This window comes from Larimichthys crocea, chromosome XIII, assembly GCF_000972845.2.
Source record: "Larimichthys crocea isolate SSNF chromosome XIII, L_crocea_2.0, whole genome shotgun sequence".
Lineage (NCBI taxonomy): Eukaryota > Metazoa > Chordata > Actinopteri > Sciaenidae > Larimichthys > Larimichthys crocea.
Window position 1 is genome coordinate 1835241 of NC_040023.1, and position 16540 is coordinate 1851780.

The 16540-nt window shown below is 40.8% G+C and overlaps 2 protein-coding genes across 2 annotated transcripts; both read right to left on the minus strand.

The window, feature by feature from the left end:
* sf3b4 (splicing factor 3b, subunit 4) lies at positions 1 to 4608 on the minus strand. Its single transcript, XM_010746671.3, has 6 exons — positions 4502 to 4608; positions 3058 to 3186; positions 2397 to 2939; positions 1711 to 1875; positions 1425 to 1586; positions 1 to 325 (listed from the first exon to the last, which is right to left on the minus strand). The coding sequence occupies exons 1-6, from the start codon at positions 4533 to 4535 to the stop codon at positions 162 to 164; spliced, it is 1197 nt and encodes a 398-aa protein (XP_010744973.2). The 5' UTR covers positions 4536 to 4608; the 3' UTR covers positions 1 to 161.
* Positions 4609 to 5788: 1180 nt separating this feature from the next.
* Positions 5789 to 15212, minus strand: lix1l (limb and CNS expressed 1 like). The gene is made up of 6 exons (XM_010746670.3): positions 14290 to 15212; positions 11911 to 12074; positions 11438 to 11578; positions 10977 to 11072; positions 10573 to 10650; positions 5789 to 9382 (listed from the first exon to the last, which is right to left on the minus strand). The coding sequence occupies exons 1-6, from the start codon at positions 14627 to 14629 to the stop codon at positions 9131 to 9133; spliced, it is 1071 nt and encodes a 356-aa protein (XP_010744972.1). The 5' UTR covers positions 14630 to 15212; the 3' UTR covers positions 5789 to 9130.
* Between the last annotated feature and the right edge of the window lie 1328 nt (positions 15213 to 16540).

The window sequence follows — 16540 nt, forward strand, 5'->3', positions numbered from 1 at the left end:
TTGTACTAAAAATTTTATTTGTCAAAGGTCTTCATCTGTACAGTGTTCAAAAAAACAGAAACAAACGCATGTGTGGTTAAATTATTCTCACTATTACAAACTTGATGTTAAGATGTTAAAAAAAAAAAAACAAATCTAAATGAGAGCTTGTTCCAGATGAATTACGGTGGCATTGGTGCTCTCAAAGGAACGCGGGGTGGGACACCGGGGGGCCTTGGAGGCATTGGAGGTCCTCTCTGGAAGCCAAAGGGAGGAGGACGAGGAGCGCCATAGCCAGGTGGGGGCATGGGAGGAGGCCCTCTCATACCTGGTGGCACAGGGGGGCCTGAGAGAGAGAGGGAGAGCGTCAGAACGTGATAAAAGCTTTACCTTAGATTAAAAGCTCTCACTACGGTAAAAGGTAACCACAGTCAATGGTATTTCAGAATTCTAAACAAGATTTATATACATGGTTCAGAATTATGGTGAATAACGAACACTTTAGAGACTCTGAACTATAAAAAAACAAAAACATCTGGGACAAAAGAATGCATGCATGAAATTTGAAGTCCATATTCCAGCTTTCCTCTCGTCTAGGAACCCAGATAGACTCATTTCCAGAAATATCTTCTCCTCACTGGGTTTGTTTGGTGGCACATTCTACATTCATGTCAAATTATGATCAGATCCGGTCGGTCGGTTCTGGTGTGACCCACCTCCAAGTCAGTGTGATGGTCAAATGTGTCAGGGAGCCTGCACACTGTGTGCTGACAGCAATCCTACAAGTTTCTTTCATGTCACACTGTGCAAAGATGGATTTAATAAAAGTCTTGGACCCAGTCCATCTGTGCATCATCAGTTTTGGTGCATGTCAAATAGTGCAATAAAAGTCTCATGAATCGCAGCTTGCAGATGCATGTCATAAATCTTCCATCTGCACCACTCTAACCACAAACGATTGGCACTTCTGTGTTTGGCCACTAAAGCGTCTACATCAAACGCCAATGGACTTGTTTCTTCTCCAAATTAAGGATTGTTTTTTGTTAGAGACCACAGATGTTGCCGGGAGGCAGACACGGTCAACATTTTTAAGAGTAGACTTAAGACTTTCCTTTTTGATAGAGTTTATAGTTAGGGCTGGCTCAGGTCATCCCTTAGTTATGCTGCCATAGGACTAGACTGCCAGGGAACTCTCCCTCCCCTCCCCGCCCCCGTTTCAACTAAAAAACCCAGCAACAAAATTCGGTTTACCAATGACAGACCTGCTCATAGTAACTAATTCATCAAGGTAGCCATGGCAACATGGGTTGGTGTCATTCCTATAAATCATTAATCGTTATTTCCTTTACAAACAATCCTGCTTTGAGTTATTTTCTGCTGGTATCTAAAAGCTGAACAGACTTTTATTTGACAACAAAGATTTGAGGAGATGCCACATTGCTCACCCATTGGAGGTCCATATGGCGCTCTGGGTGGCATGCCCATAGGCGGGGGTGGGGGCATGCCAGGAGGTGGCGGTGCCCGTGCTTGATTTGATCCTGGGGGAGCAGGAGGTGGAGGAACCATGCCAGGAGGAGCAGGAGGGGGCATGGGCATCTGAGGCATACCTGTGGAACACAAATGGTTAAGTGTATAGGTACGTTCCAGCAAAGGAACTGAAGCATTATATATTATTTAATGCATATCCAATCCAACAGAAAACACTGCATCCAAACAGCCACAAACTGTTACCTGGATGCATGCTGCCAGGAGGGAATGGTGGTGGTCCGGGTGGAGGACCACCGCCTGCCTGTGGGCCTGGAGCACCCACATTTGGAGGCATGGTCATTGAAGGGGGCATTGATGGAGGCATCGATCCAGGAGGAGGAACCGGGGGGAAACCAGGAGGAGGCATGCCTGTGCAGAAACACAAGTTTTATTCACAAGTTATCACTGCATTTCATACTAGTACACAGAGTCAGGCTGTCTGTCTATCTTATTGTTTTTAAATTTCATTAGTAGCTCATAAAAAGGGAAGATCTGTCAGCTGGCATGTTCACTTTTAGTTACAGACATCAGCTGAGATGAAATCAAATCGATGTCATCATCACTTACTGATCAGAGATGCAGCAGCACACTTACACTTCCTACAGGATTCTATTTCATCTTATCTCCGGAAAAAGTAACCTTTTATCTGCTCATTGCACTCACCAACATTTAACAACTCCATCTATCTTTAGTCAGAGGCAGCTGCTGTACACCAACAATTACAGTTTTAGGAGACTATTACTCAAAAGAAGATTAAAAGAACTATTCCACCAGCCAGGGTCTGTGCACCATGGCAGGATGGATGTCCTGCAGTCATTTATAAGTGGAAGGCTTAGACTGCAGATATATTATACCATCTACCCTGTGTAACCACATTAGTGCCTTCATACCTGGCATGGGCATTCCAGATCCCAGTGCAGTTAGGACCGGTGTTGGAGCAGACGGTGGTGGTGGAGCGTCTGCAAACAGCTGATGTGGTCTGTCTGCCTGGGACAGAGGGTTCTGTGCAGCCAGGAGTCGCTCTGCGGCCGAGCCATGCCGCTCTCCTTTGGAATCTTTCTTGAAGGCGTAGGACACTGTGATGGGCCTGTTACACAGGTACTGGCCGTTCATAGCCTCAATGGCGGCATCCGAGGCGTCGAAGCTTGCGAAGTTGATGAAAGCGTAACCCTTGGAGTTGCCGGTGTCTGGGTCTCGCATGATCTTTGGCGTCTGGAGGATCACGCCAAAGGCACTGAATGTGTCGTAGAGCAGTTTCTCATCGATCTCTGGGTCCAGATTACCGATGAAGATGTTGGCACCCACATCCAGGTTTTTGTTGTGCGCAGACGCCTTATTAACTCGAATTGGTTTGCCATAGAGCTTTATCATATTCATGATTTTGATGGCATAGTCAGCATCCTCCTCACTAAGGAACTCCACAAAGCCATAACCTGAGAAGAAATGCAAAAAATACATGACTGTTATTCACCAACAGAGATTCTTACAGATATAAACATACATAAACATACAGGAGTGTTTTTTTCTTAGAGAATATCAGCTGCTACTTACCCTGATGTTGGCCAGTGACTCTGTCTTTGGGCATGTGTGTGTTGACCACAGGACCTGCCTGCAAAAAAAGCTCCCATAGTAGCGGCTCTGACACTTTCTCGTCCAAGCCGCCGACATACACAGTGGCGTCTGGAAAAATAAATAAGAATTAAAAATCTGTTTTACATGAAAAATATGTTAGATGTCAAAATTATTATTCGGGTTAAGTAAAGTTACAAGACAATCGGATGCTTAGTGTCATCATGTAAATATACAATATATTAAGTTTATCACAGGTTGACGAGTGTGACATGTTGCCTGTTACCATTTTGAATAGAATATGATGTCTGGTAATCTGTGATCCAGAGTTTTCAGTTTTCAAAGTTATCTTTTACATTTGAGTAAATTAATTGATAGGATACAGTTCATAAACTGAAAATAAGGTGTAGTTTGTTTTTTAGTCCTCTGCTGTGCATACACACACACACACACACACACACACAGAATAAAATATATTTCATTTGGTAATTGTAATGATTTCCTCAAAATGTGTTTCCATTCATCATTTCTATCCAACCTGATTATTTCAGATGTTAAACAATCTGAACTTTCCAACAATTCTCTCAAAATAATATTCAAAGTTTCATTCCAGTGGCTAATATTACAGTTAGTTATACATTAAAAAGTGCACATACAAAGCTCTGCAATATGATCCCTTTGCTACAAACTGATGACTTTAACAACACCTGATTTCATTCATTTTTTGGTAAAGAGAGTTAAAGACCATTATAAGATACAGCTGGAGAATTATACCATTAATATTAATAGTATATTAATACCCCTAAGATTTCCGTGTGGTGTTCCCTATTAAAGGCTGTTAGATCTAAACCTGAAGCTATTTGAATAGCTCGTATTAAAGTGAACAGTACTAATGCCTCGTCATTATAACCATCATGATGATATGATATTCTCTACAGACTACATGCTTCACCCTTAGCTTATGGGACGCTGTAAAAGCAGCCGACATGTTATTACAATGATATTAAATATGACCATGTGATTATTTAACATGATCAGAGTTCTGCAGCAGACTGTGTTAGCCTGCTAGGCTAACAATAGCCGCTAGCCAACAGGACGTAGCTCTACTTCTATCATCCAAACAGCCACCTCCACCCTGCAGGCCAGTCAAAAGTGACGCTACACACAGGAGCTGGTGCAGCAAGCATGTAAACCAGATCAAAGTAACTGCAATTTAATTAAAGGGATGAGTTACATTAGCGGCAAACCAAGCTAACAACTGAGCACTTCCATGTGACTGACCGGTTGTTTACCATGAACTATCCGCTAACTAGGTGGCCAGCGGCGGCCAGAGCAGCCAGGTGAGCAGCGTGAAGGTTAACCCATAGGAAAAGTCATAAAGGACTGAAACAAGAGGCTGAAACAGGCATTAAAACCACATATTTACCCTGGTTCCTTTCTGAAATTGGTCCCGCTGCCATGTTGAATGAACAACGCAGGGCGAGCGTCCTCAACTGAGGCCCCGCCTCTTCCTGTCTATGCGCATAAAGCGGAAGTAGTAAATAAAATAAAATAAAATGTTATGCAGTTATATGTTATATTTTATATATTTTTTTAAAGTTCTATTTATTATTACTACTGTTGGGTACCTGTGAAAATACTTTTGTTTTTCATTTACTAGCTATCCCAAGTCCCCTCCATTAAAACACAGATCTAGTCCAAATGTGATTTGGTGTTCGCACTGCAGTGTGTAAATTCAATTCTCAAACTTTTGTGAAAAGCTACGTTTTCATTAGTGTAACCAGTGTTGGGAGTAACGGCGTTTAAGTATAACGGCGTTACTAACAATAAGGGCCTTAAGAAACACTTTTATAAAACAATACTGTATAGAATATGAAACATAACGGAGTAATCTAATTAATTACTTTTCTCATACTTGCAACGCCGTTATCGTTACTGATAATGTAACGTGGCGCGTTACTACAATCTGGTTGAATGAAGCGCGAGGTGCACTGCGCTTCAGCGGAGCTATATACTTCTCTGCGAGGTGCGTTCAATGACCATCGGAATGACTATGATGCGTTCATGAACATGGGAAAAATGGAAATTCACTGGAAATATAATAAAACTATAGTATTTCTTTCAAGAACAGATTAACAGTGATTAAAACAACATGGGCTTTCTAACAATATAAATAAAATAATAATTATACTAAATGGAAATTCTACTGGAATATTTGAAGGATATTAAATAAAGATTTACTTTCTTTGAAAAACATGTCTACAAATTTATACTAGGCTATTTATGCAATAGTAAAAAAAATAGTGAAAAATTGAACAACCGCATTTCATATTCGGTTTCGGTATTCGGCCAACCATTTAATCGGTTTCGGTATTCGGCCAACCATTTAATTTTTATTCGGTTTCGGCAGACAACTTTCATTTCGGTGCATCCCTTATTGTAGAACATAAAAAATAATGTCAGTTACTTTGCTAAGTAACTAATTACTTTTACAGTGTGGTAACTGAGTTACTAACGCAATTACTTTTTGGCAGAAGTATTTTGTAACTGTAACTAATTACTTTTTAAAAGTAAGATGATAACACTGAGTGTAACATACACTTACCATACCATTAAAGTATAACAATGATTATCTGTAAGTTACTTAGTTATGAAAGTTCAGTTGTTCATCCTTGTATGAAATAAGTGAAATAAGTAACATGACCAGTAGATAAACATTTGTATGAGCCCATTTATTACATCATATAAATCTACTAAAAGTATAAACATGGAATACAAAATGCTCATAGAAAATACATACAATAAGGGCCTTGAGAAACACTTTTATAAAACAATACTGTATAGAATATGAAACATATAAAAACAAAACATAATCAACACATCATGCATCAAAGCAAAAAGATGAAAAGCCCTTTTTTTTTTTATAAAATGGATAGCAAAAAAAATATATTGTTTAAAAAAGCCTTTACTGATAATGATCACAAAGAAAGGTCCAAGGCATTTGTAAGAAGAGAGAGCTCAGATTAATGGCTTCTGGTCAAAAATCACACACATGATAAGCGTCTAAATTAAAAGAAAATACACAATTTAAGATGTCCAGCCTCATTCCTGTAACCAACTCATTGAATACTTGTCTCTTCTGTTCTCATTAATTACATTTCAGCTTTAGCACGAGTGCACAGGCAGTACAATATGTTCCTAATCTGGACTTTAAATTGCTTGAGGGGACGATACAATCAGGGATCAATTCAGAAAACATGTCTGCAGAAGAGATTCTGGGAACAGAAGTGAAGAAATGTGTAAAAGAAAATGTGAAGCTGCAGAACTGAGAGGTCAAAGTGTTCATTCTATCGGTTCAAAGGTCTATTTTAACTTGCTGCAGTATCCTTGCAAAGAAGACAAAATTACACACAAACATTTTCCTACTTGTGCTGCACGCATATTTTGCAAGCTGAGTACCAAACAAACAATATATCATGATTATAAATGTATACCAAAAAGATTTAACAAATCCTTCATAATCTAATGTCATGTAACATATTTAGGGAATAGTTTGACATTTTGTGAAATACGTCTATTGATTTTCTGCTGGACAGTTGGACAAAAATATTGGTACAACCTTCAGGCTACCGCAAGCAGCTGAACTACTTCTTGGCTCTGAGAAGTTGCTAGGCAACCAACAGAAACTCCAGGAAGTTACTGCGCCCCCGACCAAGAAATAGCTGGCACACAACCCCATGTGAAAGTTCACTGTGTGAATAGATTTTATTGCCTTTGGACAGAGCTAGGCTAGCTGCTTTCTGTCTTTATGCTAAGTTGGCTGTGCCTTACATTAAATGCACGGATAAGAGAGGTTGGTATTGAGCTTCTCGTCTGATTGCTGACTCCAGAAAGCACATAAGAGGATTTCCCAAATCATCAAACTATTTCTTTAAGGTACTGTAACAGTATATAGCATGTAATTAACATATAATCTGTAATGTTACCTTTACATGAAATGACAAAAAACACTGTAAAGCAGAGTAGAACGTCCTTTAAAGACCTCAGTAAATGAAATGAAACTTGAGTTTTCACATGTCTAAATATTAGTTATTGCATGTTACCAATTTCAGAAAAAGGCACAAAGATCCCAGCTATAAAACAATAAAAATGGCTCTGGCTTTAATCATACACCATCTCTCATCTGCTTCATCTTCTATTTGCCGCCTCTTAAAATTTGAGTGTAATCAGTCTCTGCTGTTAGTAATCCAGCATTCAGCACCGCGACGGGCCCTCCTGCTGTTTAACTTGCATAACTCACTGCCCACATTTCCTTACAACCAGAGCCACACATTATCAATTAAACTCTCACTTCCATTACATGGGGTCTTTAAAAGGCTACTCATTGAAATGCCTTCATCCTTATAATGTATTCAATACATTTGAGATAGATAGAGAACAATGAAGATATCACATTTACAGTATAAACGAAATCAGGTCCTTCAACGTAAAAAATAAGTGAAAAGGTGATAAGTGCGGGTTACATACTTTGTTTTTAGCTCATGGACAGACACTAGCACTGCTAACAAACAAATTCTGCTTCCAGTATGTCACAAAAAAACACAACCCACACATGTGCTGGTACTGCTTTGAACTGACTGAACTGACTCACACATAAAGAATCAGCTTGTTAAATCCCTCGACTCGTATTTTGGGTTTTTTTTTTGGCCTTCTCATTTTACCTCCGACCACGACTGTATGGCTGTTTGGCTGTTTGTTGCACGCGACAAACACAATGCATGTCACAAGAGCAATTCAATAGTCTAAATGTTCGCTTCGTAGATCCTTTAGTTGAAAATATACATTCAGCTAGTGTCATGGTCACCAAGCATACAATGAACAGTAAAAATAGTCAAAAGCCTTCACACACAAACAAAGAAAAGAAAACATAGTGATGGTCCACTATCGGATTTTTCATAAAACCTGAGCTGCTGTCAGAGCAATCAGTCACCCGCTGACATTTTAGCCAAGTACCCTCAAATTGTTACGCGAGCCAATAAGTTTCACGCTTACTTGAATTCTGGTGTTATTTAAAGACGCAATTTCCACATTAGTCTCATTACAACAGGCAGGACAAGGCTGTGCACCCATTATGGAAGAGGTTTTGTGGTGATATTTCATTAATGGACACAGCCATCGAGAAGACCCATTCACTTATCCAAAATATTACAAACCCAAAACATGAAAGATGCAAACTTCAGAATGATCCATTGATCAAATGTGTTTGGTTTTGATGAGTCATATTAACTTATGTCCCGTACATTCACTGATGAAAGGCAGGCTTTGCTTCTGTAGGTCTACTTCGAGTAAATACAGTATGAAATAATGAAAGATCATGTAAACCTCGGTTAGCTGGTATGCCAAGCACATTTACAGGTTGTTTAAAAAAAAAAAAAAGCACTGTAGGCGCATTCAGACAGGATCAGGGAAACCGGAACCGGTGGTGGGGGGGGAGTGGCTCGGCGCATGACGTCATTTTGGTGGCATTACCAAACCAAAAGGTGGCAGTAGTAGAAGAAGAGAAGAAGACGCCCATAAGAACTTTGACCTGGAGCTTTTCCTTCATTTCCTATCCTCGAACCAAAACAGATGGATCCCAATGTGAAGAAGCTTGCGGAACGTGACGTGGGGCTCCGGTTTCCCAAAAGTTGAATCTGGCTGAACTTCTCTCCCGGACGCCGGTGCGTTTTTTTTGCAGCAACCCTTGCGTTGCGCCGGGCTGCCGGTGCGGGAACACACGACCCCCACTGAAATTAATTGAAAGACCGTCGGTTTTTCCGCCGCGCCTGATCCTGTCTGAACCCCCGCTTATCCTGTAATCACTAGGCACAAAGAGGCAAGTGTTTGTTTGATGGATGGATGTGCATACTGTAATCATGACCTGATTACCTGGTCCTCATGACGAAACACAAGATACAAAACTAAGAGTTCAGACGATTTCACCTTTATATCTATGAATACTGTTACCAGGAGTACTACGGAGTGTGAAGGTGTGTTTCCGCGACGGGCATTGGGTTTAGTGTGAGGGCAGGGTGGCGGTGTTGGCTGCGTTGAGTTGGCCCACAGCTAACATCAGGATGTCTTTCTTCTCTTTGTAAAAACGCAGTTCTCTGCCCGCCAGCCTGGCATCCTCCAGTTCCCGCTCTGTCGACGCCACCTCCTGCGCGATGGTGGCCGCCACGCTCTGTTCGCGGTTCACCCAGTCAGCGGCCATCTGAGTGCGCATGTCATCGTCCAGAGCCCGGTGGGAATAGTGAGCCAGCACTTCCTGCAAATGAAATATGTTGAGTAATATTAAAGAGGGAAAGCTAAGTGGCCCTGCCAACTTAAGATCTAGTAAGACTTCAGTAAATCTTTGACCACAGCTGGCAACGTCCTCGATGACAGGATATGAAGTATAATGTTTCCAATTTAAAGTAGGGATGCACCAATATTGGCAGAGATACGGCTCTTATTAAGAAGACTGGGTATCTGCCAGACACATTAAATCCAGTTTCTTTCTCAGTGTCATCAAAAGCAATCAGTTACATTCATTTACTCTATATGGGCTGCCAACAGCAATCCATCTCTCATTTTATCTTACATAAAAGAGGTCCAACTGAATTCCATGCAGTGGAGACTCGTTTTAAATGTGCTAAAAAGAGAGGCCTGGGGTCCAGTCGAATAGTCTATGTTGCTTAGGAAGGTTCCTCACTGAGTGAAATGACCCTGAAGTATTTACATAGCCGCCATGATAAGAGATGTTCGAATACTCTAGTTGTTAAAGGAAGGTGCTCCAATGCTTCCTTTCTAATCTCCTTTCTCAAAATATTGTAAAATGTTGTTAATAACTAGACTGGCTAACAGATTGGTTGGTTATCCTGTCTATTCAAATTAATATAACACATGAATATCACATGTAGTGTGTGTTCGGTATCAGATTTGGTATCAGGAAAGTCAAGCTGATGTTTCCATAATTTGAGTTTTTAAATTAATCACCAACTATTTGAGAGTTTTGAGTCCTTTTTTAAAAATATTTTCTTAAAAAAATAGTTTCTTTTGACAGTAAACTGAAAATCAGACATTTGAGGATGTCACAATGAGCTTTGGGAAACAGTGTTCAACATTTAAGTGACCAAAGAACTACTTGACTATTGGAGAAAATGATTAATCAATGATGAACATAATTATTTGCAACTCTAATGTCAGCAACCAAAAAGACAAGCTGTAATGGAACCAGAGACCATTTTAAAATCTAGGTACCCTGTGTTAGAACTGTTTTCCAGCTTACTACTGCTCACACTCGTGGTGAGAAGAAAAAAAAAACAACATAAAATCTGTCTGGACAAGTCATGCCATGTAGGGTAAAATATGACACAGAGTTTATTTGTTTAGGAAACATAATGAAAAGTGAGTAAAACTATAAAACTACTGCTTTACTTGGATAATTGAACCCATGTGTGAGCCCAATGACAGTACCTGTCGGGAACACTGTCGTTCTCTCATGGCTTTGAGACTCCCGTTCCAGTGCAGCAGCTGGAACACAGTCATCAGCTCCTGAAACACAAACACGGCAGCAGCCAGCAGCAATAAGGCATCAAACTCACTCGAGAACACTCAATATGCATCGATTCCGTAATGCAAATCATGCCTGCTTCCTTCAGATTTCCCAGTTCCAATTAGACATGAGGTTAAGATGTTCTGGCTTCAAGCATCGTCTCTTTAAAAACATTTACTCGGTCTTAATCTTTGGATGGATGCACACACTTTAAAACAGCACCTGGGCTCAAACCTTGCCAATGCCATTTTCGCACTATCCTGATGCTCCTGAGAAGCATAAAACGCTGCTTAACACAACACAGACATTCCTGAAGTTTACGTACCTGAAACTCCAGCATGGATTTTCCTTTGTTGGACTCGAGCATGAAGCGGAAAGCTCCGATTCCTGTGTTGGGATTGTCAGCCTCTTCTCTGTTTCCCTGCAAACAACAACAGCTAGTTAGTGCCCACACAGCAGCTTAACAAACACTGTATTCTCTAATGAGGAGAAAATAATGAGAATGTTTGCAGTGCAGGGGGAGAGCTGCCTGAAATAATGATATCTGATGTTTGTCTCCTTGAGAAAAAGTTTCTCTGGAGATTTAGTGCAGCGGTTTACAATAAATTTTACATAGTATTCATCTTGGGAAAAGTGTGCTACTTTAGGAGGCAATTCAAAGCAAAGCAATCCTCCTTCATTTTCTTTTCAAAGCGTCAATTATTGGCTTTCAGTGTGGTGATATTCTGCAGATATGCTATGACTTTAAGCACACAAGCTATCTATAATTTATCATCCGTGACTTACGTTAAAGGAGGCCAGAGCCTCGCTGACGCTCTTCTCAATGAAGTCGTCTGTGATGCGACGGGAGGGATGTTCGTTGAAAACAGAGTTCATCAGGGCGATCTTGGCAGCGCTGCGCCTCGCCTCGGCCTTGGTGGGACAGAACTGTCAAACAGTGAAGAGGACATGACTTAGCTGTCAGATATACAGATACACAGTGAGAAACGCTGGAGTAAGCCTGTGTTTATACAGAGTAAAGTTAGCAACAGTGTGCACGCACCTTAATTTGCTGTCTCGTGGCCGTGACTTTGCATCCATATTTGGTATGTTGTGGTCGCAACTATGTTGGAATTTTGTAAGCTTGTAACAAAGCACTCGAATAACTTCTTTTTTTTCCTACATTAATCGTGCAGTTTGGAAGTGTTTCTTCAAAGCACGGCGCGTTCATTTATATCTTTGAAAAATTCTCTGATGATTCCTGAGTCATGCTACTGTACCTGGAAACTTCCGAAGCAGCTTCCACCGGGAAGGCTGACATAGCAGACATATGGAGGGCTGTTGGAGGGAACCATTTCATAAACAACTAGAGCTCCATTCCGCAGATCGGCCCCTCTGGTCAACTTCATCTGCCAAAACTCTTGTAAGGCTTCCACCACGTTCACTAGAGTGCAGAGAAATAAAAAATAAAAAAACAAGCATTGTCACATAATATATTAACATGTACCCTCGTTACATACAAGTATTCTGGATTCTTGATCGCTTTTTGACAATTAGTTTGCATGTTGTGTGCCGTTAGTTGCTGACTGTGTTCTGCAACATCCTCTCTAAACACAAAGATGGAAAGGGTGGGGGAAGGCCCTCTCAAGGATGCCAAAGGCTTTTCCTGAAAATATTTAGGTTGCTGCTAAAAGGAAATTCTGAATCAGCTCAAAGAAACTGCTTAAAGAAACACACTCTCAACTCTACATGTTCTGTGTCCATGTGAGAAAGTTACATTCCTGCCCATCAAGAGGAAACAACAACACAGAAAAATCTGTGGCAGAGTTAGAAACAATTATTTGGGCCCAGGTCTGCAGAGAGTTGTGAGTGCAGCCAACATTACCCAGCTCTTAAACTTGTGTTAACACTCAGCTCTTTCCTGCTGCGCTCTTGCTGTTTGAACACAGACAGCCTCCATCTCGTACTGATCACAACATTTTAGAGCTGCAGCTTTGTGACTATTGACTCCTTTGTAAACACGCCAACATATATTCATGAGACACATAAATCCCTGAACAGCAATCTAAATCATTTTGTTATTGCACTCAGTAAGAGCAAAATGCTCACGATGAACTGTTCTGTCTTTGTCAGCCAGTTAGAAAGTAATAACGGATGTGCTATTGAAAACATCAGTGTTGCTCTGTGTGATATTATTCTCACAACAAATCCATATTCTTCATCACAGCTCACTTTAGCTGGTACTAGATGTATGATCATGATTATAATGAGTTATTCAAGTTATGTCTGTGAATCTAAAGGGTTCAGGACAGTGACAGGTCGACCCATTTCATGTCTATTTTTATCAGCTTTTGGAACATGTCCTGAAAGATAAAGCAGACAGAGAGAGAGAGACAGGAAATATTGGGAGATAGTCCAGGATCAAGTTTGACAATGGTGTTGGCCCAGACTCAGACCCACAGTGCAGCAGTGGCATGGCATCAATCAGCTCATGTCTGACAAACATGTCAATAAAAGCCTTTTATTGTCTCTGTTATGACAATATTATAATTATACCACAGGGAAAATGTAGAAAATACATATCACAGTATAAGTATGTGGAAATAATGATTGCCAGAGGCCAAAATATGACACACTGATCTGTTAAACAATCTAAAATATGAGAGGAAATCACAAAATTGGAGTAGCTTAAAGGCAAAAAAACAAAACAAACACATAGTCCTGATAAAACAGTGCCAGTGTTGACGGTGTTAAGTAGGCTAAATGGGATAAAGGAGGGAAGAGGTATTAGTGAGGGCACAGAGGGCCAATCTTTTTGGAAATAAATCTTATTAGCACTAAACAGGAACACTTGTAAGAGCTCCAACTGCCAACATAACAGCAGTTTTTCAGTCTGAAACTCTTCAGAGCTGTAGTGATACATAACAAGACCGAATTATTAAAAGTGGGCCACTGGGAGATGATTGAGGAAACAACCAATGGGCACAAATAAATTATATTTTCATATCAGTAATTCACGCTTTCTCCTAGAAAATCATTGAGATCCATCTGATACAACTTAATAAGACATATAGTCTTAGGACAGTGATATCATAACATATTGTGGTCATCTCTAAAAAGATGTATAAACTCTATTTTGCTCAATAAACTGTGTCTGATTTGATCCTGTACATCTGTTCAGTGTGTGCAGCCTGCCTCTGCTCTGTTATTCATACTGTACACAGTTTACATTATGGGGCCAGTACTGCAGCGTGTCCAGTGTAAACCACGATGAATGTGATGCATATTTCAGAGGTATTATGTTTTATTGTTGGTTAAATGTAATCCCCCACTGAGCTGTGCTACTTAATCCTATCATGAAGGGACTGAAGCCGAGGTTACTACAGTCATGCAGATATCAAAGTAAAGTTTTAATTGTTGAAAGAAACATTATGGTGATGTTACATGAGGTGGAAATGGTTATAGTGGAGGTTAACATGAAATAAAGTCAGAATGTTTGACTCAAACGTGGATGTTTGAGGAGTGCAGCGTGTTTTTTTCCGCTGCTTCCAAACAAATGGCGCAGCTCAAAGTGGCTCTCTGCCCCTCACAACTCCCAAACAAGCCGAACACTGTGACACATCCACGGCACACTCAGCATTATCACCCCTGGACGTTACCTCTGCCGTAACCTTGTGTGTGTTTGGCGAAGCTGCGGACCACAGCCTCCACCGCCTCCTTCAGCACCGCCGGGTTCCCCGGGTTACAGTGTCCGGTAGCCCCCGGCCCCAGCCCCGCTCCGACACCGCCGTACAGGCTGTGGAGCTGCAGCGGGGGCGGAGGAGGAGGAGGCCCGGACGAAGCGGCCAGAGAGGCCGGGGAGGGTAACAGCGGCGCGATGGGGACCGTAACCCCGGGACGGAGAGAGGAGCGGAGGGTCCCTGTCGGTCCTGAACCAAATCCAATCCCTGGCTGAAGCCTCTGAGGGCGGATACTGTCCGGGATAACATTAGATTCCATTGTCCCAACGTAATGTCTGCGAAGTCCCGGTCTGGGTGAGATTTCCCCGGTTAAAGCTGACGGTCTGTGGTTCAGAGAGGCTCCGAGGGCTCAGTGAACAAAGTGTCTGCTGGCTTTTGTCAATCACAGCCGAAAGAAGTAGTTAGCCGATGTTCATTCGACACATATCAGTGCTGCTATGCATCCTCACTCTGTGGATTAGGCTGCGGGATTGTCAGTCAAGTGATGCCTTCACGGACACTTCGTATTCCACCTTCTTCTAGTATCTCTGCACGTTTAGTTAGGGATGTCACTCTGCATAGTGGATGCTTTTTTTTTAATCAGTGATGTACTTTGTTTTACACTACACTATTGTTTTGTTGTTGTTTTGTATTTAATGTAACAGTGGCTGTGTGTTTGTCAATGGTGTGTGTGTGTTTATTATGTCATGTGTGTTTTCTCATTCTGTTCTCACTTCCCACACTGTATACATTGTCAGCAGTCTGTGCAGGACAAGGTTTAGGAGCTGGAGGTCCACCTCGGACTAACAGTCCATACGACTGTGGACTGTAGTTGTAGAGGTCACTTCCCGGGTATACCTGACGTTCCTTGCTCAAGGGACCGATGAGGCAGCACTTTTGCTCTGACATGCATTCATTAATGTGTGTATTTTGGAATGAATTACCCATGAAGCATTAATAAAGTTACTTCTTCGATAATTTATGTCTACTTTGTTTATGTGATACTTCTGTCCAACCTGGAAGACTGACCCCTCCCTCTGCTTCTCTTCACGAGGTTTCATCATTGTTCTTTCACATTAAAGTTAGTGTGTGTGTGTGTATATGTGTCTATAGAGTGTGTCATATGCTCTAAAGCCCTTTAAGGTAAAGGTTTTTTTTGTGTATATAAAAAAATGACTTTAATTTACAAGAGATTAAAGTAACCTTGACTTTGACCTTGACACTGATTTACTATATTCAATACATCTTTATGTGTACTGCAGGCTAATTTACAATTGCAACTTGTAAAGCTGGTAAAGTTCTGTTTTTATTGGCATTATATGAGAAAAGTCAACTTTATTGTAATGTAATTGTTATGGAATTTTCTATCCTTAGGTTACACAAGGTCACATGTGGGCCTTGAGGTCCTCGGCAGTATTAATCGTTTGGCTTTGGTTAAGAACAGTAGGTGCCAGTCTGTCTCAACACTGTGGTGACCATCAGAGGCTCCTGAACACTTTCTTCCCTCCTGACCTCACCATTGACTTCAGCAATTTCACCACAACAGTAATGTCATATTTGAGGCCATAGTTGGTGTTGCTGTTTGTTGAATTAGAGGCATTTTTAAAGTTTCAAGTCACTGGTTAGTGTTGGAAGATGTAGTGTCACAAAAAAATGAATATACGATGAATGTTACAGATGTTTATGTGTTATAGAGATTTTTGATAGATGATATGTCTAGACTGACAGATGCTTGTACTGATAATATGTTAGTCTTATTTGTAAAACTGGACCTTTAATATTTGAATCAATTACAAAAATAGAAACGGACAATGTTTGTGAGATAGTTTGCTTTCCTTTAAAACAGTCAAACAAATCAACGTAATTATAGAACAAAAAGGGCAATTGAGATGCTTCCATTATAATGCTTTAATACAATCTCTTAAAATCATAACCTTCTAAATGTCACATTTTAATGTCTTAGCCAAAAGATAGTTCCTCATTTAATCTACACTGTAGTTTGTGTGAACGTGTGCATACTGTTGTGGTATTTTCCAACGTTTTCTGTGGCACCTGAAGGCAGCAGTGGAAAGTCAGAGCAGGAGAAATCTGAGCCCCCTCTGTTCTCCTCTGGCACCAACAGAGTACAACTACAGTGTGGTTTACAGCTCCAGCTCTGCAGCCTGAAGCATGTGATTAAAACTTGGAAGAG